The 26,887-nt window shown below is 40.7% G+C and overlaps 1 protein-coding gene across 1 annotated transcript in view; it reads left to right on the top strand.

Moving 5' to 3' along the window:
• LOC106599418 (BMP/retinoic acid-inducible neural-specific protein 3) overlaps nucleotides 1-26,571 on the top strand; it is a 121,926-nt gene extending 95,355 nt beyond the window's left edge. The window contains exons 7-8 of the mRNA XM_014190641.2: nucleotides 17,823-18,045; nucleotides 22,739-26,571. Of these exons, the coding sequence (XP_014046116.1) occupies nucleotides 17,823-18,045; nucleotides 22,739-23,858 (1,343 nt within the window). The 3' untranslated portion in view covers nucleotides 23,859-26,571. The remainder of the gene's footprint in view (nucleotides 1-17,822; nucleotides 18,046-22,738) is intronic.
• The last annotated feature ends 316 nt before the right edge of the window (nucleotides 26,572-26,887 follow it).

Genomic DNA, 26,887 nt, shown 5'->3' with positions numbered 1-26,887 from the left:
ATGGGAGAAACTCCCCAAATACAGGTGTGCCAAGCTTTTAGTGTCCTACTCAAGAAGACTTGAGGCTGTAATCACTGCCAAAGTTGCTTCAACCAAGTACTGAGTAAAGGGTCTGAATACTTACGTAAATGTGATATTTACGTTTCTAAAAACCTATTTTTGCTTTGTCATTATGGGGCATTGTGATTGATGAGGGAAAAACTATTTAATCAATTTTAGAATAAGGCTGTAACGTAACAAAATGTGGAAAAAATGAAGGGGTCTGAATACTTTCTGAATGCACTGTAACGGTAGATGTTGCACATGTCAGTAATATGATTGGAGCTATAATTCTACCGGGAACTTATGCTGATACAGTGCCACATAGATCAACACTTTCTAATTGTTAGTATACAGACTAAGAGATCTAGTCAAGCTCACACAAACACTATGCACAAGGAACTCAATTATAATAAATATTTTGGTAAAAGATGAGGTTTGCCAAAAGTTGAAATTCAAAGTGTATTATACAGCTCTGGAAATCTACACCCATTGTATTAATAGTTTTGTGATGCTTTGGGATACTTTGATCCCTGTGATTTTACATTCTGTGCAGACTTCACATGTCGATTCCGGAGGCACATAAGTTCGCTCACATGATCAGAGACCACGAAGCACACGCCTGACCACAAAGCACACTCAAGCAGCAGTGGCAGCAAAATAAGAATGTGTCCTATATTTCAAACGAGTGAAATGAAATACAACAAAAACATGGAGAAACATGGATTAAGGCGCAGGGGTAGAGACAAACAGTTAGTTCCTTGAGAAGAAGTCTTTGAAGCACTGTCAGCTCAACATTGGAGCTCAGGGACTGTGATGGTGGTTTTACTTGTGTGCTGCTGACCCCTAAAGCTCTCTCTGATCCCTGAGGACCACTAGCCCACCATGCGCTCGGACTGAAGGACAACTTACTCTCCTGAGATACATAGACTCAACAGTGCACGACATCTCACCAGGGGCTCAGGAGTGTTGGCCTAGGTCCAGCAGCAGACTCTCTGAGACTATTTCAAACACCAGTTGAACCTCACTACTCTTTCTGTCATGTGTCAAACTTTTTTGTTCACTTTAATACATGAACAATGGGAGCAAAACTTTCCTTGGCTCTATTTCTGGCATGAAAGTGAGTCATCGTCAAACTTGACCAGTAGCTCAGCGAAGTAGCACAGATGCTTGCGGAGGAGGTGTTGTATACTGAAAATAAAGGGTTTTTTCCTAGGGAGAAAAACATCATCAACGCTGTTCAATATCTGACTGCTTGCCATAAAGACATTGAGCTATAAATAGAATAGCAGATGAAGGCCTCTCCTCCCTCTCCTGCTGACAAATGGATGAGACAATGGCAGTTCATCTTCTACTATTGTTCATTCTATGTGCCTGTTGAGAGAGAGAGATGCATCAAATCCACATGGGGTAATTTAGTGTGGTTAGGGATCCTTTAGCTCAGGCTCCATTTGTCACCAGGATCGCCTGCAGAGAACCTTTTTAATGAAAAATGTAGTGTGTATGTCTAAAATGGCACCATGTTCCCTATACAGTGCACTACGTTTGACCAGAGCCCTATGGACCCTGGTCAAAAGTAATGCACTATATAGGGAATAGGATGCCATTTGGGACGCGTGTTTAAAGTGGTCGGGGGGAAAGGACCACATGCCCCCCTGTACAAAGGTAGCTGGTAGAGGTGCATTACATGTCTCTGGGGGGTGGCTCATGTCATACGGTCTCATTTCCTAGAATCTTTGCACTCCCAGGGGATACTATCTGAGAATGTAGTCATGGTACTAATCCTTCCTCTCCCCTCTACAGAGTTAAAATCACTGTCTACAGGTGAAGGTATAGCTTACATAACTACCTCCCTGCGAAATAAGTGGACTTTGCCAAACAGGAAATAATGCTACAGTATGTTGTAATATGAGCGTGTTTTACTTACATACAACGTGTTTAACATATTAATGGATTGCACGTTGCATCACAATATCGATATGAATATTCTCTTGAGCACTGGTGCCCAACTGAACGTTCTGCTTAATTGGCACTGATGAACATTTAATCTAAAGTGCGTTATAGTGGCTTGGAAAGACGATGACATTTCGAAAGGAGACAAATATTTAGTTGTCGAAAACTTTTGTCATCATTGTGATGTCGCCAGATTGACTTTAGATGAAGTATAACTTTAGCTCGCTTATGTTAGCATTGCTAGCTATTTTTTGACAAACTTTGCTAGTTAATGGAAACATTGCTATCTCTAAAGTATATTTGACAGCATCAAAATGATGACAAAGTTGTTTACTAGTAATTATTTGCCTACTTTAGAAATGTCATCGTACTTCCAAGCCACTATACTCTAATTTAGCCATAGAAATCATTAGCCCCCATTAAGAATGACTGGGCACCACTCAACTTTCGGCATCAGTACTGTATGTCTGAGAGTGGCTTGAGAACGTTGATAACAATGGTGTGTCATGACCAAGTGACTGCGGTGCAACCCATGCATACTTTTATAGACTATATTGGTGTTTTTGTTGTTGCAAATTGAGCTAATTGTAAACAAATGTTTTGTTATTGAAAAACATTCAACTGCTGCTAGGGATTATTTGTGAGTACAGCTCAACTCAGTAGCTAATGACAATGAACTGCCTTCTTTCTGTTTGTAAGTGTAGGCATTCAACATGGACAGTTCGTGAGGCCAGGGGTAGTCTCCATTGGCTCAATTACATTGTGACTCACACTGTTGAATCCAGCTAATCAAATGTCATAGTGCTAGAGTGACTACAGCTAATGAGGATCTCATTAACAGCTTTAAGCACAGTCCTTTTTTCAGGGCTTTGTAAAGGCTGTTGAATAAATACTAGCTATATCATGTTTCAGGTAAGACCCAGATGCAGACCACGTTGAAGTAATAACAGTTTACTAATCCAACAGGGGCAGGCAAAATACAGGTCAATGGCAGTCAGGGGTCAGTAATCCAGAACGGCAGGCAGGCTCAGGGCAGGCAAAAAAGGTCAACACCGGGAAAACTAGAAAACAGGAACAATCAAGCGACAGGAACAGAGGGAAAACCGCTGGTAGGCTTGACGAAACATAACAAACTGGCAACAGACAAACAGAGAACACAGGTATAAATACACAGGGGATAATGGGGAAGATGGGCGACACCTGGAGGGGGTGGAGACAATCACAAAGACAGGTGAAACAGATCAGGGTGTGACAAGCTAAGTCTGTGTTGTTGTACTGGATGTGTGAGTATTGTGTGGGCTGGTCCACCACTAGTTTAAAAAGGCTCTATGTTACTTATTAGTTACAATAACTTGGGTGATTATTATGTCTTTTTTTTATGTAAATTCTATTTTAATAGCAAACAACAAGAGAGCTGTCTGTCTCTGTGTGTGTGTGTGTGTGTGTGTGTGTGTGTGTGTGTGTGTGTGTGTGTATGTCTGTCAGCATAGAAAGTTGTATGTGAATAGTGTAGTGTAGCATAGTTGTGTAAATTCAGCGGTAGAAAACGGCCTTCATATACTAAAGGTGAAGAGGTATTTATAGTCCTTCATTACTCATGTGAACTCAGCTCATTGGTAGAATTTAATTGAAACAAAATGTGGTATTCATAAATTCACAATACCCTATTAACAACATTGAGCTTTTAATTATTTTTCGATGTTTAAAGGTTAAGCAACAGAAACTAAGTACAGTCAACTCCCAATGCCTCAAAGGTAGACAGTGCCAGCCACGTTACAGCAAGTATCTCCCAGGTTGGCTCTTCCCTCTTGAGCAACTAAGCCCTAAGCCCATTTCTGAATGTACTTTGCAACATAAGCCTTGCAAACATTTTTATCTTTACTTTGCCCAAGGCAAGAAACATTTTCTAGCGTGAGGAGAGATGAAACTTCCTCATATTCCCTACTATGAGAGCAAAGATTTATAGTTTGTTGCAAGCTCTTCAATCAGATCCGCTTTGGCCAACATCCGCTTAGCGGTTGTTTTGGCGGTGTCTGAGGTGTAACTGGTTAGAGCTGTCAAATCCACAATGGCTCCCGGCATTATACCTAAGGTGGACATTTCTATTGGCTGCACGGAGTCACAATAGCCTTGTTTACAAGTTGGAACAGTGGAATGTGTCTGTCAACTACACCTCCATTAGGATGATAGAAATCTTAAATATTTTGTTTGAAGATTTTTTAATTTGAGCGTAAATATTTCTATATAGCCTACACTTTCTCGCTCTGAACTTCTAACACGAGTGGGGCGGGTGTGGCTTTGTGTTAATGATCCGATTTGGCTCCAATGCAGTTCCCCCTCCAACACGCCAAAACATCCGCTATGTGGGTGTCTGCTATCCCCGGTTAACGCTTGATCTGATTGAATCTAAGCCTTACTATTAGAAAATGTGTTTTGAATGGTATGTCAGAGGCAGTGTCCTGATCAGGGCAGTGACTATGACTTCCTACGGTTCATCCCAAATGGCACCCTATTCCCTATATAGTACACTACTTTTGACCAGAGCCCTTTGTGCCCTGATGAAAAGTAGTGTCCTAAATAGGGAATAGGGTACTATTTGGGATGCAACCCTTCTGTCCATTGTTAATTCCCATAGGCCTTTCGACCTGCCCATTTTGCTGTTGCCCAGTAACTGTCCCAGTCTAGTTTAAAAGTGTGAGTTCAATGCAGTTCAAACTTACAGCATTAGTTTAAAAGTAATACACTTTTTGCAACATCAATCAAAACCCAGATACGACTTAATAAAAGTAAGAAGATAAGCTGTGGGTCAGCATTTTAAAAGCCCCAGAAAATCAGTACTGTAATACAAGGTAAAAGTTCTGTGGAATGAAAACCTACTTATTGTGTGTATGTATTGACATGTATGTGTAACTGATTGATGCATACACACACACACACACGCTACATGTTAATAGTTTTAAATGTATGTAAATTGTAAAGTATTTTGTCTGTAATATCTTATTCTTTATGTGAGACTAGCTGTCACCATTGGCGTCAGTTAACGGGATTCAAATAAAATCACATTTTAAAAAAGAAACTAAAGAAAGTGCACACCTTGGGGCGGCAGGTAGCCTAGTGGTTAGAGCGTTGGACTAGTAACCGAAAGGTTGCAAGATCGAATCCCTGAGCTGACAAGGTAAAAATCTGTCGTTCTGCCCCTGAACAAGGCAACCAACTGTTCCTAGGCCTTTAACTGACTTGCCTAGTTAAATAAAGGTTCAAAAAAAAGTGTTTGAGGGAGAGGAGGAAAGGTGTTGTAATTTTCACCTGGTCTCCCATGCAGGGGAAGCAGTGTAATCAAGGATTTAAAGGGGTGGTGCTGAGAATTATAACTTTGCAAGTCTCTTGACACTATTCACAAAACTGCATGTCCGCCTCACAACAATTCCATCTACCATAAAGGGAATTTAAGGTCATGTTTGGTATATAAAACAAATTAAACAATATAATAACTGTGAGTGGGAACATAGTTAAATCCCATCTGTCTTCATCCAACTAGGCCACCTGGCTTCCTTTATATACACAACCTTGGTAATGCCCAAGGTTAATACATTTTATTATCCAGAACCATCAAATACAAAAAATATATATTTTAATGAATGAGGATTCTAATGGTTACCTGGACCTCATTTAGTCATAACGGCTGGCAGACCGTGTATATTTTGTCTTAAGGATTAAGGATCAGTGTACCATTTTGTTAAAGATTAGAGCCAATTTAAAATAATAGACAGCAAGTAAACTATTATAACAGAGAGACAAACAACATCCTAGTTTACACTCTTTGAAAAAAGGTGCTATTTAGAATCTAAAAGGGTTCTTTGTCTGTAAACATAGAAGATCCCCCTTTAAAGAACCCTTGTTGGTTCAAGGCAGAACCCTTTGGGTTCCAAGTAGAACCGTTTTGGGTTCCATGTAGAACCGGATCCCAAAATGGTTCTGCCTGGAACCAAAAAGGATTTTACCTGGAACCCTTTTGGAACCCTTTTTTCTAAGAATTGTACCTGTCAGATACTGTTCGTGGAAGACATTACAGGGTTATGACAAATGCTTTCTCAGACAGAGTGATAGCTGATGACGATAGCTAACCTGGTAGCAATGTTGATAATATTTATGGAGTCAAAAGGCGAATTAGTACTGCTGGGAATTGCCAGGGACCTCACAATATGATATTGTCCCAATGCTTAGGTGCAGATACGATATGTATTGAGATTCTCATGATTCTATATGCATTGCGATCCAATACTGGAATTTTATTGTGATTCGATGTTCCAAACATATTGCTCACCATATGTCTGCTGCAGAGGGATAAGAGAGAGCCATGAGAAAATGAGTTTTGATCAGTAATGGAAATAAGTCCTGAAAACAAATTGGGTCCTTATTTAAAAAGAAGATGGAGAACAAGCTATGAAGGAAAAATACTGGAGTTCTGGTGAAGGTACAGCCAACTAGCGAGAAAATTATCTTGCAATATTTCCAAAAAGATACGATATATCGGCTAAAATAATATTCCAATATGTAAATGCATTAACTTTATTCCCACATCAATACTAATTAGAGGAATATAATGTCTTTTTCCATGGCAATACATTCTTACTATAGAACACAGAAGAACAAATTACTGTCTCATTCCCAACTGCAGCTTGATGGTGTAACATTGGAGTATACTGCTTTCATACTGTAAGAGCAATGAAACAATATATTCTTGTTATGCTCCTTGGTCAGGTTAGAGAAACTGGTGTCCAACTACAAGAACTGGGCTAGATCCAATAGATGACTCAGCTCAACAAAATGTCCTTAGAAATGTTCCCATAGCATCTGCTTTAGTCAATGGACAGCAGGCGTCCTCTATGGCACTGAAATTACATATTTTGGGGAAATATCTCATTCAATGCATTACTCACTAAGTGTAAAAACCATTCTCCTCAGGCAAGTATTCTGAGAAATAGCTGCTGGGGAAAGCCTGAATGATTGACCCCCTCCTGTTCACTAAATCTATTATCCAGGTTGGATCTTACCGCATGACTTGGTGAAATATTCCAAACAGTCAATGCTAAATGACTTGTGGGCTTACTCAAGCTTCTGGTGTTACCCTCTCTGTTGTCAAAGTTGACCTGGCAGTAGTAAGGAAATCATTTGTCATGCTTATTAATAATACCCAAAAGGGCTGTGCTCTGTATTTTTTTATTTATTTTTATTTCACCTTTATTTAACCAGGTAGGCAAGTTGAGAACAAGTTCTCATTTACAATTGCGACCTGGCCAAGATAAAGCAAAGCAGTTCGACAACATACAAAAACACAGAGTTACACATGGAGTAAAACAACATACAATCAATGATACAGTAGACAAAAATAAGACTATGTACAATGTGAGCAAATGATGTGAGATAAGGGAGGTAAAGGCAAAAAAGGCCATGGTGGCAAAGTAAATAAAGTATAACAAGTAAAACACTGGAATGGTAGATTTATAATTTGAAGAAAGTTCAAAGTTCAAATATAAATAATATGGTGCAAAGGAGCAAAATAATAAATTAAATAAATAAATACAGTAGGGGAAGAGGTAGTAGTTTGGGCTAAATTATAGATGGGCTATGTACAGGTGCAGTGATCTGGGAGCTGCTCTGATAGCTGGTGCTTAAAGCTAGTGAGGGAGATAAGTGTTTCCAGTTTCAGAGATTTGTGTAGTTCGTTCCAGTCATTGGCAGCAGAGAACTGGAAGGAGAGACGACCAAAGGTGGAGTTGGCTTTAGGGGTGACCAGAGAGATATACCTGCTGGAGTGCGTGCTACAGGTGGGTGCTGCTATGGTGACCAGTGAGCGGAGATAAGGGGGGACTTTACCTAGCAGGGTCTTGTAGATGACCTGGAGCCAATGTGTTTGGCGACGATTATGAAGCAAAGGCCAGCCAACGAGAGCGTACAGGTCGCAGTGGTGGGTAGTATATGGGGCATTGGTGACAAAACGGATGGCACTGTGATAGACTGCATCCAGCTTGTTGAGTAGGGTATTGGAGGCTATTTTGTAAATGACATCGCCGAAGTCGAGGATTGGTAGGATGGTCAGTTTTACGAGTGTATGTTTGGCAGCATGAGTGAAGGATGCTTTGTTGCGAAATAGGAAGCCAATTCTAGATTTAACTTTGGATTGGAGATGATTGATGTGAGTCTGGAAGGAGAGTTTACAGTCTAACCAGACACCTAGGTATTTGTAGTTGTCCACAAATTCTAAGTCAGAGCCGTCCAGAGAAGTGATGCTGGGCAGGCGGGCAGGTGCAGGCAGCGATCGGTTGAAGAGCATGCATTTAGTTTTACTTGTATTTAGGAGCAGTTGGAGACCACGGAAGGAGAGTTGTATGGCATTGAAGCTCGTCTGGAGGGTTGTTAACACAGTGTCCAAAGAAGGGCCAGAAGTATACAGAATGGTGTCGTCTGCGTAGAGGTGGATCAGAGATTCATCAGCAGCAAGAGCGAAATCATTGATGTATACAGAGAAAAGAGTTGGCCCAAGAATTGAACCCTGTGGTACCCCCATAGAGACTGCCAGAGGTCAGGACAGCAGGCCCTCCGATTTGACATCCTGAACTCTATCAGAGAAGTAGTTGGTGAACCAGGTGACGCAATCGTTTGAGAAACCAAGGCTACTGAGTCTGCCGATGAGGATGTGGTGATTAACAGAGTCAAAAGCTTTGGCCAGGTCAATGAATACGGCAGCACAGTATTGTTTCTTATCGATAGCGGTTACGATGTCGTTTAGGACCTTGAGCGTGGCTGAGGTGCACCCATGACCTGCTCTGAAACCAGATTGCACAGCGGAGAGGGTGCGATGGGATTCGAAATGGTCGGTAATCTGTTTGTTGACTTGGCTTTCGAAGACCTTAGAAAGGCAGGGTAGGATGGATATAGGTCTGTAGCAATTTGGGTCAAGAGTGTCACCTCCTTTGAAGAGGGGGATGACAGCAGCTGCTTTCCAATCTATGGGAATCTCAGATGACACGAAAGAGAGGTTGAACAGGCTAGTAATAGGGGTTGCAATAATTTCGGCAGATAATTTTAGAAAGAAAGAAAGGGTCCAGATTGTCAAGCCCAGCTGATTTGTAGGGGTCCAGATTATGTAGCTCTTTCAGAACATCAGCTGAATGGATTTGGGAGAAGGAGAAATGGGGGAGGCTTGGGCGAGTAGCTGTGGGGGGTGCAGTGCTGTTGAATGCAGTAGGGGTAGTTAGGTGGAAAGCATGGCCAGCCGTAGAAAAATGCTTATTGAATTCTCAATTATAGTGGGCTTATCGGTGGTGACAGAGTTTCCTATCCTCAGTGCAGTGGGCAGTTGGGAGGAGGTGTTCTTATTCTCCATGGACTTTACAGTGTCCCAGAACTTTTTAGAGTTTGAGTTGCAGGAAGCAAATTTCTGTTTGAAAAAGCTAGCCTTGGCGTTTCTAACTGCCTGTGTGTATTGGTTTCTAACTTCTCTGAAAAGTTGCATATCGCGGGGGCAGTTCGATGCTATTGCAGAACGCCACAGGATATTTTTGTGTTGGTTAAGGGCAGTCAGGTCTGGGGAGAACCAAGGGCTATATCTGTTTCTGGTTCTACATTTCTTGAAAGGGGCATGCTTATTTAAGATGGTGAGGAAGGCATTAAAAAAAAATAACCAGGCATCCTCTACTGACGGGATGAGGTCAATATCCTTCCAGGATACCAGGGCCAGGTCGATTAGAAAGGCTTGCTCGTTGAAATGTTTCAGGGAGCGTTTGACAGTGATGAGTGGAGGTCGTTTGACCGCAGAACCATTACGGGTGCAGGCAATGAGGCGGTGATCGCTGAGATCTTGGTTGAAAACAGCAGAGGTGTATTTAGAGGGCACGTTGGTTAGGATGATATCTATGAGGGTGCCAGTGTTTGCGGCTATGGGGTTGTACCTGGTGGGTTCATTAATAATTTGTGTGAGATTGAGGGCATCAAGCTTGGATTGTAGGATGGCTGGGGTGTTAAGCATGTCCCAGTTTAGGTCACCTAGTAGCACGAGCTCTGAAGATAGATGGGGGGCAATCAGTTCACATATGGTGTCCAGAGCACAGCTAGGGGCCGAGGGGGGTCTATAGCAGGCGGCGACGGTGAGAGACTTGTTTTTGGAGAGGTGGATTTTTAAAAGTAGAAGTTCAAATTGTTTGGGTACAGACCTGGATAGCAGGACAGAGATCTGCAGGCTATCTCTGCAGTAGATTGCAACACCGCCCCCTTTGGTCGTTCTATCTTGTCTGAAAACGTTGTAGTTAGGGATGAAGATTTCAGAGTTTTTGGTGGACTTCCTAAGCCAAGATTCAGACACAGCTAGGACATCCGGGTTGGCAGAGTGTGCTAAAGCAGTGAATAAAACAAACTTAGGGAGGAGGCTTCTAATGTTAACATGCATGAAACCAAGGCTATTACGGTTACAGAAGTCATCAAAAGAGAGCGCCTGAGGAGTAGGAGTGGAGCCAGGCACTGCAGGGCCTGGATTCACCTCTACATCCCCAGAGGAGCAGAGAAGAATGAGTATGAGGGTACGGCTGAAAGCTATAAGAATTGGTCGTCTGTGACGTCCAGAATAGAGAGAAAAAGGAGCAGGTTTCTGGGGGCGATAAAATAGCTTCAAGGTATAATGTACAGACAAAGGTATGGTGGGATGTGAATACAGAGGAGGTAAACCTAGGCATTTAGTGATGATGAGAGAGATATTGTCTCTAGAAACATCATTGAAACCAGAAGATGTCATAGCATGTGTGGGTGGAGGAACTGAGAGGTTGGATAAGGTATAATGAGCAGGGCTAGAGGCTCTACAGTGAAATAAGCCAATAAACACTAACCAGAACAGCAATGGACATTGCATATTGACATTGAGGAGAGGCATGCTTAGCCGAGTGATCAAAGGGTCCAGTGAGATTCAGACAGCTAGCCGGGCCATAGGTAGCAAGCTGGTGGAAGATGGAGGAAGGTCTGTTTTTAGCCACCTCGTGCGTTTCCGTCTGTGGGTTAGTGGGGTTCCGTGTGGAAGGGGGGACCAGTCCAAGTTGGCAAAATAGTTAGTTATAGTGGCCCAAGAAAAGTGTCCGATAGACCTATTCAGATCGCAGCCGATAAGACAGCTAACGATTAACGATTAGTGGGCCGCAGATGGGCGATCAGGTTACGTCGCGACGGAGGGGCCAGTTGGATAACTCCCTCAGGCAGATAACGTCGGTGGTCCAGTTGTGAAGGCCCGATGGGGCTCCGCATCGGCAGTAAAACAGGTCAGGATAGGTGATTGTAGCCCAGGAGACACTTCAGCTGGCTAGCTCAGGAAAAGCCCACGAGTGGCTGACGGAACTCTTCAGCTGGCTAGCTCCGGAATAATGTGTGTTAATTCCGGGACCGACGTTGCCAATAGTCACTCAGGTAGCAGCTAGTTAGCTGCAAGATCCAGGTGTAAATGTCCAGAGCCTGCGGTAGAAATCGGGGAAAGGAGAGAGAATAGGTCCGGTGTGCTCTGGTCTGAGTCGCGCTGTACAAAAACTGGCGATAGCTTTTCGAGCTAATGGATAGTTGAGGACAGCTAACCGTGGCTAGCTGAGCTCCAACGTTAGCCAGTGAAAATGGCTAACCTCTGGCTAGCTTCTGTTGTGGATTTCGGATTTGAGGTAAATAATACTTTATTTTTTAAATTGGTGAGGCGGGTCGCAGGAGAGTGCTTTGAGGTTGAGTTTTAGAAGAAAAAATGTAAAAAGATAATGCGAAGAAAAATATGTAAATATATATATACACGGGACACGACAAGAGGAGGGTAAAGGACGTCTGAACTGCTACGCCATCTTGGAACATGTATAACATGAGGTAAAAGGGAATTGTCTAATGGTATTCTAAAGAAACTGTATTTCTCAATAAATTATAACAGAAGCAGTACTACTGTACTGTGCTTCACATCCCTGAAACGGATAGTTCTTCTGGGTTATAAATTGTAGCAAAGCGATACTGTAACACAATGATCACCAACAAGGGCAAAAGAGTGTACGACATTAGCTAGAATGAGCATCCTCAATTCCAATACATATTTGATGATGATGTTATATTGAATGTCAGATTTGGTTTAATAGGAAACATTTCAGTACAGCTCCTTATTCATAGTATGCAACATAAACCCTTAAATGGCAACAATAAAAAGCCCAGATTCCAAACATAGCCAAACTGATAGTTTGTCTTAGCTCATGTGTATAGCCATCCATGATCAAAGGAAACAGTAATCATGAATCTGTAGATTTTTCCTAAGAAATCATAAAGCTATCATGAGTTTGTGACATCTTGCTCCACACGTTAGCCTAAATACTGAAATATCTGAGCCTTGCGGATCAAGAGCAGGAGTCAGTGTTGGGTTTTTATGTTTCAGCACCAACCCTGGAAGAAGGAATCATTGTAGTAGTGGAAATTGATCTCCTTTATGAGTTTGTCAAACCTTAGAGCACATAGTGGTGTTTTTCCATGCTAAAATCACCCACCAGAGTGCAATAAGCAGAAACCTGATAGCATTGGTTTCCCGTGTGTGCAAAGGTCGAATATATTTATTGTTCATGCTTTACCAGCACTGACAGAAAGTGAGGAGCATTTCTCATATGAAAAAGGTTCGTATTTTCAAGGCAAAATAACAAGATACTTGATTTCTTGAAGAAAAGCTCTTGAAAATATAGTAATACTACAGTATTCCTTGAGCCTACAATAGGTGAAATATTTATTTGTCTGATGGGAAAGTTGCTAGTCTCACATTAACAAAGAATGCTGCTCAGACAGCATTGTGTTACTTTGTGAGTAATCTCAGTTAACCCATACATGTTAAGAGAAGTGAATAAGTCCAAATAACCGGAACTGCTGCTGCTCGTTATCCTACACATCCCATTCAGTCCTGACAGATTCTTCAGTTAAAAGGCAGAATTGGTCCGCAAGAGATTACTTTGTGAGTTATCCAAAGGGAGAGAGAGTTATAAGCCATTTACAAGGCAATAGAGATTAACCCTCAATGCAAATCAGATCCTGCAGTTTACTGTGTGGTATAAAATGTCATTGGGTCAGATCATGTGTCTTGCTTCCTCCCACTGTGCAATCAAAAACAGTGCTTCTGCTCATCATTATTTGGTTGTGGGCTGGGAGTAATACATACTTGACCTATGGTTTTTCATAGTGAGTCTTAGAATTGACATTGGTTAATAATAGAATCTAGAAACATACTTAACAAAAAAAGTGTTTCAGTCTAGTCTAATAACTGCAACAGCAGCCATATTTGATCACATAGCAGGGCCTTTAGTTTGATTACATTTTTTGTTATACCTGATGAGTCATTGAAGTTCGTATATGGTGTCTTAGCCCACAAACTTTACAGCATATCTCAAGTGGTACGATTTCATTCTGAAAAGATTTATTTGTGTTTTGAAAATTGAACGAGTCTTTAAGGGACTAAACAAAAGGATCTATTAAGATATTAATGTAATTAGTTCAGTTCCGGATCACATTATATGCCACCATAAAGCCTAGTAACGATCAACTAGTTTATTTGTGCTGTTTGCATGATGTCTTTCTTATCCGATATAGGTTGTAATTTCTATATGCTCAGTCTGAGCCCAACCAGATCCCCCCACAATATCTGATATTTCAAAATCTGATACACAGAGAAAGTGAAAGTGTTGTTCGTAGTCCTGTCTCTGGAATATAAAGTGTTGAAAAATGTCATAGGAGAATAAGAACCTTGTTCATAAAGAGCTAGCATCAACTGCAGTAGTTCCTACAGATAGTTTACCAATCCCGACAAGTTTTACCTTGAAAGAAGTGCCGTCTTTATGTCAGTGTACCATATAGCGCACTGTAACTATAATGTCAAATACGGTGGAGGCACTGTATTGTAGTTGCCGTCAAAAGCAACCATTTGATGTCTTTGTGATGATAGCTTGACAGCCATGTCTCACTGTGTTTTCCACTTGAAGTATTCCAGTAGGAGTAGTATACCCATGGAAAGAAAAAAAGGAGACATACGTTTGAAAGAAGGATGGTAAACTTAGATCTTTCTTAAAGGTCCAATTCAGCCATTTTTATCTCAAAAATAAAATAATTTCTAGGTAACAATTAAGTACCTTACTGGGATTGTTTTAAATTAAAGTGGTCAAACATTTTTTATAAATAGCTTCTTAGCAAAGAGCAATTTCTCAAGAAAGAATTTAGCTAGGACTGGGTGGGGAAGGGAAAACTGAAAACTATCTGTTATTGGCAGAGAGGTATGGAACTCTCTCTCTTATTGGTTCATTAAGTTAAAACAGGCTGGAATTTCAGGCGGTCTTTTCAAACAGCTCTTACACTAAAAGGACATTTTCATAATTTTCACAATTTCACAGTATTATTTCAACCTCACAGTGTGGAAATATATATAAAACGTAAAACAATCTTAATTTTTACTGCACTGGGCCTTCCCCCCCACAAAGAATATCACATTTACATAAGTATTCAGACCCTTTACTCAGTACTTTGTTGAACCACCTTTGGCAGCAATTACAGCATCAAGTCTTCTTGGGTATGACGGTACAAGCTTGGCACACCTGTATTTGGGGAGTTTCTCCCATTCTTCTCTGCAGATCCTCTTAAGCTCTGTCAGGATATATGGGGAACGTTGCTGCACAGCTATTTTTAGGTCTCTCCAGAGATGTTTGATCAGCTTCAAGTCTGGGCTCTGGCTGGGTCACTCAAGGACATTCAGAGACTTGTTCCGAAGCCACTCCTGTATTGTCTTGGCTGTGTGCTTAGGGTCGTTGTCCTGTTGGAAGGTGAACCTTTGCCCAAGTCTGAGGTCCTGAGCGCTCTGGAGCAGGTTTTCATCAAGGATTTTTCTGTACTTTGCTCTGTTCATCTTTGCTTCGATCCTGACTCGTATCCCAGTCCCTGAAAAACATTCCCACAGCATGATGCTGCCACCACGCTTCACCGTAGAGATGGTGCCATGTTTCCTCCAGACGTGACGCTTGGCATTCAGGCCAAATAGTAATCTTGGTTACATCAGACCAGATAATCTTGTTTCTCATGATCTGAGAGTCTTTAAGTGCCTTTTGGCAAACTCCAAGCGGGCTTTCATTTGCCTTTTACTGAGGAGTGGCTTCCATCTGGACACTCTACAATAAAGGCCTGAGTGGTGGAGTGCTGCAGAGATGGGAGAACCTTCCAGAAGGACAACCATCTCCACAGAGGAACTCTGGAGCTCAGTCAGAGTGACCATTGGGTTCTTGGTCACCTCCCTGATCAAGGCCCTTCTCCCCAGATTGCTCAGTTTGGCCGGGCGGCCAGCTCTAGGAAGAGTCTTGGTGGTTCCAAACTTCTTCCATTTAAGAATGAGGCCACTATGTTCTTGGGGACCTTCAAAGCTGCAGACATTTTTTGCTACCCTTCCCCAGATCGGATCCTTGACACAATCCTGTCTCGGAGCTCTACGGACAATTCCTTTGACCTCATGGCTTGGTTTTTTCTCTGACATGCTGTGGACTCCAATCAAGTTGATGAAACTCCCCAAGGATTATCAATGGAAACAGGATGCACTTGAGCTCAATTTCGAGTCTCATAGAAAAGGGTCTGAATCCTTATGAAAATAAGGTCAATCAGTTTTTTATTTGTAATAAATTTGCAAAAATTTCAAAAAAACTGTTTTCGCTTTGTCATTATGGGGTATTGTGTGTAGATTGCTGAGAAAAAATATATATTTAATCAATTTTAGAATAAGACTGTAACGTAACAAAATGTGGAAAATGTCTGAATACTTTCCGAAGGCACTGTATGTTAATAACTTGTTCAATCAAAACAATGGAAGAGATATGGGGATTCCAAGGGGCGTTCCTTAATAATTCAGGTGCAGGATTCAGTAATAACAACATTTTTTGAGAGTAATCCATTGAGAAATGGGAAGATATTATATCACTGTATTCCAGGCAAACAACAACATCGCAAAAGCATCTGCTCTGTAGCATACAACTCAAAGATACAAGCTTTATGGCAGTGCATTGTCCTCATTTAAAATATTGGTTTCACCCTGCCTAATGTCAAATAATAGTGCAGTGCCGCCATTCAAAACCATGATTCAAAATCCTTGTTTTTGCGATAAATAAACAAGCCCAGCTTGCTGTCTGTTCTGTTCATGGTTATATGAATCACTAATACGCCCATCAGAATGAGAGTTGGCTGTGTCCATTATGGGAAATAACCCCATCCCTTTTTCTGACACATTTTTAAAGGCCTACATTTTCCATGAATATGAACATAAAGTCACAAATGCCAGAAAAAGGGGAATAGACAGACGCATTCCTTTTGTGTTCTGTGAATCCCAATGATCATTCAAATGGCCTGGGTTATACAGAGCATGTGGAGGGAAGCAGAGGCATTGATCACTCCAGTTAATGGCACCATATCCTACGTCCCAAATTGCACCATATCCCCGCTCCTATGGGCCCTAGTCAAAAGTAGTACACTAAAAAGGGAATAGGGTGCCATTTGGGACACATCCAATATGTTTCACATGGTGGGTGAGCCTGACAAACAGCAAGTCGATGCGCCCTGATTTTCAGCTATAGGGTGCAAGGTGAAAGATTAGTTTTTTATTAGATGACATTACCACTCTATAGCCTTGGCTTGTCAGGTGGGTGGTTAGAATGCGTAAGTACATGCTAGGAAGATGTGTTATATGATGAGGGCATAATGTAGTGTCTAACCACATATGAAAATACGTTGTTACTCTGCCTCCTCGTGTCAAAGGAGACCACATTTCCGGAAGTAGGTAACCATAAGGGAATAACATCTATGATTATCTTGTACCAGATATGTAAGCACAGGCAGGTACATAATAGGCTACTTATCACTGCTTATTCTGTTTTCCAAGAAAAAGGGAAGTAGCATACAGTACCAGTCAAAAGTTTGGACACATCTACTCATTCAAGGGTTTTTCTTTACTACAGTTAGTGTTCAATTATTGCATGTGAACGCATGCCAACAACATAGTAATTTAGTAAGGTTTTTTCAGTAGTAGTTCCTCTGGTATTATGCCCATGTCAACAAATAATCAGGCAGGAGGTCTATCGAGATAGAATGCAATCAAATTATTTACCATTAAACAAAGCATTTTAACACTGAACAAACTAATGGATCCATCAAATACCTATTGCGACATTGCATGCATTTGAGACTGATAGTATGAAGAGAGGTGACACCGCAAGTCTGATGTGTAACCCAATTGAGCCGTTGAATGTGATAAACTAAAACTTTATGTTATCAACTAATTTGGTGTTGGCTCACTCAGGATCATTGAGCACTGTAATGACCTGAGCCTGTCAGTTTAACTACAAATGTACTCACTACAGTGTTGCCAAGAGTAGCATACAGGAATATAAAAGCTCCAGCCCCCATAACAATTGCAGGTCTCACTCAGTTGGGCTTTGTAAAAAAGTACTGTGTGTCTTCATTGCAGTGATTTGATAAGATACTTCATAGCAGCTGCATAGGGAGATAACTTGCCTAGGGCATAAGTAGGAAGTCTCTGGATGGTTTAAATTGACACTGTAGTGAAATAATATAATGATAATATAATGATAATGTAAATTAGGGATATGAACCATAATTGCACATTAAAAGGTATAATCCATAATATAAATATCTGGTTAAAATTAAGAAAAGTGAAGAAAATAAAAATATATTGATGGTTGTGAAATTATTTACTTTTTTAAGATTTAAAAAACTAATCGTGTTTTTATGGTGATTGTTTCTCAATTTCTTAGATGAATTCAAGGCCTTCATGAAAAAACTACCAACGGACCGTTTTTTAAACACATCCATGGTATTCAAGTTTTGGGCAACAGATGCAGCTCTCCAGAAGCGCTACAGCCAATTGGAGATCAGCACCAATTTGGTTCTTGGGAAAGCCCAGAAGATTGTGAGGAAACTCTTCACTCTGAGCAAGCGCTGTCCCAAACTGCCAAGGATCAGCCTCTATAGAGAAAGGTACGAAAATGGGAACATCACATGCTCTTAAATGATTGCTCAAATATATCTGCCATATCAGATGAAAACTTGTTTATATTGGCTTTTGAACATCTTACACCTACTTTATTGGTAAATTACATAAATGAACTATTATGTAAAAACACTTGATGGCATTTTATCATCATTGTTTCCTCTTTTATATCAAGTTATGTTGTTTGGGTCAGGTCTTCATGCTCTTCACCCTTGACTTTTTCCCCATTTTGTGGTGTTACAGCCTGAATTTAAAATTTATTAAATTGAGATGTTTGGTCACTGGCCTACACACAATAACGTTAAAGGGCATTACGCTTTTTTCGAAATGTTGTCCTGAGTCAGTAAGTATTCAACGCATTTTTTATGGCAAGCCTAAATAAGTTCAGGAGTAACAATTTGCTTAGCATGTCACATAATAAGTTTCATGGACTCAATAATAGTGTTTAACATGATTTTTGAATGACTACCTCAATTCTGTACCCCACACATACAATTATCTGTAAGGTCCATTAGTCGAACAGTGAATTTCAAACACAGATTCAACCACAAAGACCTGGGAGGTTCTCCAATGCCTCGCAAAGGGCACCTATTGGTAGATGGGTAAAAAAACAAAGCAGACGTTGAATATCCCTTTGAGCATGGTGAAGTTATTAATTACACTTTGGATGGTGTATCAATACACCCAGTCACTACAAGATACAGGCGTCCTTCCTAACTCAGTTGCCTGAATGGAAGGAAACTGCACAGGGATTTCACCATGAGGCCAATGGTGACTTTAAAACAGAGTTTAATGGCTGTGAAAGGAGGATGGCTCAACAAAATTGTTGTTAATCCACAATATTAACCAAATTGAAAGAGTGAAATGAAGGAAGCAGGTACAGAATAAAAATATTCCAAAACATGCATCCTGTTTGCAACAAGGCACTAAAGTAATACTGCAAAAAATGTGGCAAAGCAATTCACCTTTTGTCCTGAATACAACGTCTTATGTTTGGGGCAAATCCAATACACCACATGACTGAGTACCACTTAGGGCTGTTGCGGTGACCGTATTACTGCCAAAGCGGCGGTGGCGAGTCATGAAGACAGTTAAATTCCATGTGACCGTTTAGTCATGTTAATGAGGCTTCTCCCAGCTCTGATGCCACTGATGGTCATTAGTAGCCTACCAAACTTGCTAATAACTGCCTTGTACTCGGCAGTCTATTGTCCCTCTAATCACTCAGACATCAATGCAAATGTAATCAAAATCTAATCAAACATGAGCTCATGTCACGCAACATTTCTATAGGCTATGTAATTGCGCAAGAAAACAGAGGAGGAACCCATCTGCTTTCTATAGGCTAGGGCTACTATATTTATTTCTCAACTTTCCTAATATTAAGCACATTGCTTATATTTACAACAGGAGTATTGCCTTACTTGGCTGGCATGAAAATGAACCACGGGAAAAGCGTCCTCCATTCGCTATTTAAGTATTTTTTTCCCACTACCACTTTTTCGATACAGGTGCATGATAATGGTCCATTCTAAATCAAAACAAATTTGATGCATAATTGCATTTGCGGTCACTTTTGAGAATGGTGTTTCTCACTAATAGAACATTCACGCTTATAGCCTACTACCATGTGCGCATTTCTGCGCTTATAATGTGAAGAAATAGCATAATAGTTTATCAACATTTTAAGATAAAAACGTTCTGATCTGTTGCGTCAGCCACATTGCATAAAAATTGTTTTTTTGATGGTAGTGGTTGTATGAATTTGGGATCTATCGCATCCCACAACTGTCCCAGACTATGTTTGGAATATTTATTTCTCGCACAGAATAGGTCGACCTTTCCACTATGGAGGATAGTAGATTGACATAGGCTAGTGCTTTTGCTGTTCATTAGGCCTACTCATGTTGTTGGCTAACGAAAAGTAAATGTGGACAGTTCTTCCAATATCTTCATTATGCACCTCGAAATTTGATAAGGATGCGCGCAGTTGCGTCCCCGATGTGTCGGTCTTCACTTGTAGCCTGTGAGAAAGATCCGATCACGTGATGGAGAGCCATGTAAGTGAGAGGTAATTCAGAGCGCGCAGCACTTGGGGAGAAGGGCACAACGCAAGCACTCAGGGAAAAAGGTACAACACAGCACTCAGGGAGAAAGGCACAACGCAGCACTCGGGGAGAAGGGCACAACGGCCACTGGCTGCAAAAGGCATGGATTCTTTTAGGGTGCATTACGGCCACACTTTGTTAACCGCTCAACACAAAATATCCACATGTGCGCACTCTCTCAAATCGTTTGGAGAAAATACCCTTCATTTTTTATTCAGCTTGGTTCAATTGTATTCTTCAAACTATAAAATTATGCCAGGGAATTCTAAGCAAATCTTGTCTGCTAAATGAACTAGTGTAGCCCACAGCCATTTGGCATAGCCAGATCAGGACCTAACCTAAGGACAACTCAGAGTATGCTATTCTGTTCTTCTGAAATAGACAACATTTTCTTCATATCATGCTTCTTTAGAACTGTCTAAAATAAAGAATGGATTTATTGTGAAGATGTAGGCTATTTTACAAGGATTTATTAGACTAAAATGTAGATGTTCCAAAGGTCTGCATCAATGGGTTGTGTGGAAGCCAGGAGATGCTAAATGTGTTTCTGTTAATTAGCGGTCAATTACCGTGAGACCGACAGTTCTTTGCTTGACAATCACCGGCTGACGAAATTTCGTGACTACCACAGCCCTAGTACCGCTCTCCATATTTTTAAGCATAGTGTTGGCTGAATCATGTTATCGGTATGCTTGTAATCAATAAGGGCTGGGGAGTTTTTAAGGATAAAAAATAAAGAGAATGGAGCTTAGCACAGGCAAAATCCTAGTGGAAAACCTTGTTCAGTGTGCTTTCCACCAGACACTGGGAGATGAATTCACCTTTCAGCAAAACAATAACCTAAAACACAAGGCCAAATCTACATTGGAGTTGCTTACCAAGAAGACAGTGAATGTTCCTGAGTGGCCAAGTTACAGTTTTTACTTAAATCTGCTTGAAAATGTATGGCAAGACCTGAAAATGGTTGTCTAGCAATGATTAACAACCAATTTGACAGAGCTTGAAGAATTTTGAAAAGAATAATGGGCAAATGTTGCACAATCCAAGTGTGGAAAGCTCTTAGAGACTTACCCAGAAAGACTCAGCTGTAATCGCTGTCAAAGGTGATTATAAAATGAATTGATTCAGGGGGTTGAATACTTATCAAGATATTTTAGTGTTTAATTTTTCATAAATGTTTTACAGATGTTAGAAAGGTTCTTCCGCTTTGACATTATAGAGTATTTTGTGTAGATTGTTGTCAAAATAAATTCTATTAAATCAATTTTAATCCCACTTTGTAACAAAGCAAAATGTGGAAAAAGTAGAGAGGTGTGAATACTTTATGAAGGCACTGACTTGGCTGAGTTGTCTGTCATTAAGATGCAATTTGTTATCTGGTGCTGTGAGAAAACCAGGGCAAGCGTCTGAAATGAAAGAGAGGGCGAGAGAGAGCTGTTTAGTATCTCTGCCCCGATTGAAGTGGTCTGTATGATGTGAGGTCTACGGTGGCATGTCTGTAATCAAGTGCTCTTAGAGACAACAGGTTGGTGTTATTAACGTCTTGCCCACTGAACACTTCAATTTCTTTGACAGGCGCTACCTCTGGCTGTCATTCACTTCCTTAATTCTGTTCAAACAAATAAAAACAATCTATTCAGCTCAGCCGAGCCAGAAGATGTATTCTACATTATCATGCGCTATATAAGCCCTCATTTTGATATGCATGCCTGCGGAAACGAAAGTTTCATATTTGAGCTTTATGTTGTGCAAGTCCCAATACAAAACCTGTTGAGTAAAACTACTATTTGCAGAACCAATTACTCAATAGGGCTTAGTAGAAAGTTACAGCAAGGTATAACATTTTTAATTTATGTACAATATTTGTGTTATTTTCCCCCTAAATGAGGTTGCACCAAAAATATCTCATCCTACCAAAGCTTGTACATAAATAATGAACACAGATTTAATAGCAAATTCACTTTATAGTGAGTATTATGTATAATAAATCGATAAATAGATACAATCTAAGAATGATTTAGCAATAACATATTGGTATTTAAAAGAACAGGTATGTTCTGCAGGTTCTGGAATACATGTTCTGCATAATTCAATAGGGCTGAGAAATAGTGTGAAATGGACTAAACTGAACAGTTGGGAGAAGGATCTTGTGTGTAGGGCTCTTGCTATTCTTCTGAATTCCAAAGACGGGCGATAAGCCTTTTAAAGGCCACATCAATCATTATTTGACACTTACTAAATGGGATGATGTTAAGTGAACGTTAAGGGCTCTATTCCGCGATTGAAATGTAAAGGTTATTTCCGATTGAACCGACATATGCAGTGTTTACCCTGAATGCAGTCTTTGCTAAAGCGGGAATATTGCCTTTAAATTTCAGCTTTCGCTGTAAAGCTGAATTTCTGCGATTTGTATTGAATAGAGCCCTAAGACATTGTCATCACTTGTGTCCTGTATGCACTCCTCTATCCTTTCTATAGGGTACAATAGTGTTAGTCAAAGGAAACATTTTTTAAGTAAAGATGATCTCAAAGTCAAATTATGTTTTTTAAAATAATGCTCTTTCCTCTTTAGGACACCAGGATTTTGGCTGAGCAAGGCCCAGTCACTCCTGTACTGCAACGAGCATGGAATCCTGGGCACGTTTTCAGAAGAGATGCAAAGCTGCACCTGCACTGCAGAGCACAGTAGCGCCTGCCAGGGGACAGTGCCCTGTGAGGTCGGAGAGGGGTCAACCTGCCTCTCATGTGCCCCGGACAACATCACCCGCTGTGGCTCGTGCCACCCTGGCAACATCCTGCACCTGGGCTCGTGTCGGCCCAACATAGCAAACTCTCTGGACCACTACCTGAACATTGACTTTGACATGCCGGACACAGAGGTCAAGTATCTGCTCCAGCAGCTGGACAGTCGCATGGAGGTCCATGCCATCTACATCAGCAATGATGTGCGTCTGGGCAGCTGGTTCAACCCGGCCTGGAGGAAACGCATGCTCCTCACTCTAAAGAGCAACAAAAACAAATCCAACCTCATTCATATGCTAATGGGAATCTCATTCCAGATCTGCTCCACAAAAAACAGTACCCTGGAGCCTGTGCCTGCTATCTATGTCAACCCATTTGGGGGCAGCCATTCGGAGAGTTGGTTCATGCCTGTCAACCAGCAGGACTTCCCAGACTGGGAGAGAACTAAATTGGATGCCTCTCTGCAGTGCTACAACTGGACGCTGATGCTGGGCAACAAATGGAAGTCCTTCTTCGAGACGGTGCACATTTACCTGCGCAGCCGCATCCTGACCGACGACCCCACTGTCAACGAGACCCTTTTCTACGAACCCCTGGACCTGGACGACCACACGTCCAACCTGGGCTACATGAAGATCAACAGTCTCAAGGTGTTCGGCTACAGCATGCACTTTGACCCAGAGGGAATCAAAGACCTGATTTTGCAGCTGGACTACCCGTACACGCAAGGAACCCAGGACGCAGCCTTTCATATGCTGCTGGAGATGAGAGACCGCATCAACCGGCTCTCCCCGCCCGGAGTGCAGCCATTGGACATCTTTTCATGTCTGCTCCGCCACAGGCTCAAGCTCTCCACCAGCGAGGTGGTGCGTATCCGAGACTCCCTCCAGATTTTCAACTCCAAGCTGCCCAATTCTTCTGAGGCAGAGCTGGGCCAGTTATGCAGCTAGCTCAGTCTAAATTAGGGTCCAGAGAGTGCTGCGCTGCTGGTTACTCTTCAGTCATCCGCCAATTTATCCATCTGGTTTGGAAAACATGTACATATATTTCTGAGATGTCTAGAACATTCCTATACACTTGCTGAAAGACTGTGGCGTGTGTTGAATCTGGTGAATGTGGAGTGATGTCATGACAACAGATAGAGTTTTTAATATAGAAAGCAAGGACCTCAGATGAGTTTTCCAAAGGATTACTATGGCTGTTCATCTGTTGGCATGAAGTTAAGGAAATGGAACAGGATTTCCCTTTCTAACTCTTTTTTTCTTTGGTTACAGAACAATTTAATTTTAATGGTAAAATATGTGCTGAATGAGTTGTTGATTATGCTTAACAGTTTATTTTGATAATCATTCACATTTTGTTATCCTTGCCTTTCCATTTTATCTTTCGTTCAAAACCATACAAGATATGTATTTGTGCTTAACATTTGGTTGAGAAGCCCATGACTGAATCGTTCTATTCAGCAACATTACTTTACCAAAAGAAGGTGAAAATTGTGGCAAACTGAGTGGCATAAATGTCTTAAATGTTGAGTTTAGTTTTTCAGCTGACTTCAAAATGAATTCTTCTGACATGGTTACAAAAGGTCTGTGGATACAGCTCTGTAAATATTGCTCCATCTATGTGGAAAGTGCACATAACTTTTATTTGATAACCAAGTGCAAACACCCCAAAAATATTTGTAACAAAAAAAAATCATGCCTTATAATGGAGAGTCAATGTTCAGATAAAAAGCACATTTAGTTAAGTTTAATTTCCAAGCTGGATGTTTTGAAAATATTTTGCAAACATAACACCTTTTTTGGAATAGGCTAACTGTATTTGCATTCTAATGAGTACACTGTATTGTGGATCTTACCTGTAAATGCCAGTCACAATTCCAGTTAAACATATTGCGGAATTTTATTATTTTCTAAAACTAGTTCTTTAACTCAAATGTTTATTAATGGTATTCACGGTAGGTCTAGATTGGAACTGAAATAAATATGAGCTGATAAACTGGAGACCATGCATTTGTCTTGGTATATTGTAACTGGGTATGTTTCATATCTTTTACACGGACTGTGATGGTTCAACAATTTACCATCCTGCTGTATCTGTATCATATGTTAACGTACTATCTGACCTTTCATTATCTACAAAACCTACATCTTGAGTGAAAAAGTGCTGTCATAAATCTACTGCTGGAATAGCTGTTTCTAGGATTTATCAATTGTACCATTGGACAATAGGAACATTTGGTCTCGACAAAGAACACATTTAAATGTCCCTCTTCACTGTACGAATCCTCTTTGTTACCATGAAATGGAATTACCCTGGGTGCTTCCTGATAAGATGAATGTTCTCTAGTATATGAAGTGCAGCATTTGCAAGTTAAAACTCATTTCCAAGGTTGTCACAGAGCACGGGAACCAAACACACATTGTCACATCGCATCAAACTCACTGTGCCTCTGAACAACCTGGGAAAAACATCAAACTATTTTACTAAGATGGGAGTCACAAACACAGGCACTTCGTTGTTAACGGCGGCCGTCCTTAAGCTTTTTATGGCCACCATGTTCAAGGCTGGACAGCTCTTTTCATGTGTGCTCTGTCTATTTTCCATTGGTGAGAGGACGCCTGACATGTAAATATCCCTGTGGAAGTAAAGGGTCTTCTACAATGCCAACACTGTCACTTAGCAGTGGCCTGTTTGTCTGGTGTGCAAGTCTTGGGACTGGTGCCAACGTCCTTAGGCCTCAGAGAGGCATGACCTCTCTATTATGGTTTATAACTTATTTGATATGTGGGGGACATCTTTCTTTCCACAGGGAGCCCGACATTAGCTTTTCAATGGGTAATGATATGAGAGAATGGCACCACTATAAGAGGTTATCATTACAGTTTGATTTGAATGTCATCTTTAGCTGCCTTTATTTAATTACATTTTGTATGTCATCAGTATTGCTACCATCAAAATCAAACTATATATAAAAGGTGGTAGCAACATGGTTAAAAGATTTGAACAAGTTGTGAACACTTACAATGATCAATTATATACATTTATCTCTGAAATAGTTACAGTTATAACTTGTTCCTATATTTCTACCATGTAAGTACCTATACTGTAAAGTACACTACTTATGCGAGCGATTCAAGAAATAAGCAACAAACTCTGTATGTCTAGCTTGTACTATTCCTGACATAATTAACCCGAGCAGTTTTTCCGTACAGTATGAAAGGTAATTGTCGTTGGAAAAATGTACAAATATTTCCTAAACGCCTTGAACTTCTGTATGGTTATAGAATAAGATGTTGTTTTGCCCCTGAAAGCTACAAATGTCCAGAACCAAAGTGCTGAATGTAAATATTCTTAGGTTGACTCCATCCACTTTGATCAGACTCTACTTCACACAGCTCAATCAAGAATATGAAATATCAGCTCAGTATCCAGCTGAAAGAATTATATTTGATTATATGATCATGTTTTATGTATTTGTATCTGTACATACTGAATGAGGCGCTACATACACAAACATACTGATATGCTTACTGGTTGGCTCTGTAAAGAACCGTTTAACTTTTTATTATTGTTTGATCAAAAATATTTGTTTCTCTCAATGTTTTAACAGGATGTAAATGTTCTTATATTAAATAATAAAAAAGAACAACTAAGTTTTCATTCCTTTGTATTCTCTCCATATAAAAACAATTAATTGGATGCACAGTATTTCAGATATGCATTCGAAAGACATTGGAGTATGTTACCTTTTTGCAGTTGCGTATGTGTTCTGATAATGATAGTTAATTCTGACTACTTTCGATGTCAGTGGAGGTGGTTGGGAGGAGGTATAGGAGGACGGGCTCATTGTAATGGCTGGAACGGAATCAAAGGAACGGAGTCAAACATGGTTTCCATATGTTTGTGTTTGATACCGTTCCATTTATTCCATTCCAGCCATTACAATGAGGCCGTCCTACTACAGCTCCTCCCAGCA

The sequence above is a fragment of the Salmo salar genome, chromosome ssa03, assembly GCF_905237065.1.
Source record: "Salmo salar chromosome ssa03, Ssal_v3.1, whole genome shotgun sequence".
NCBI classification, from domain to species: domain Eukaryota; kingdom Metazoa; phylum Chordata; class Actinopteri; order Salmoniformes; family Salmonidae; genus Salmo; species Salmo salar.
The sequence above is the reverse complement of the archived record's forward strand: the minus strand, read 5'-3'. Positions and strand labels throughout refer to the sequence as shown.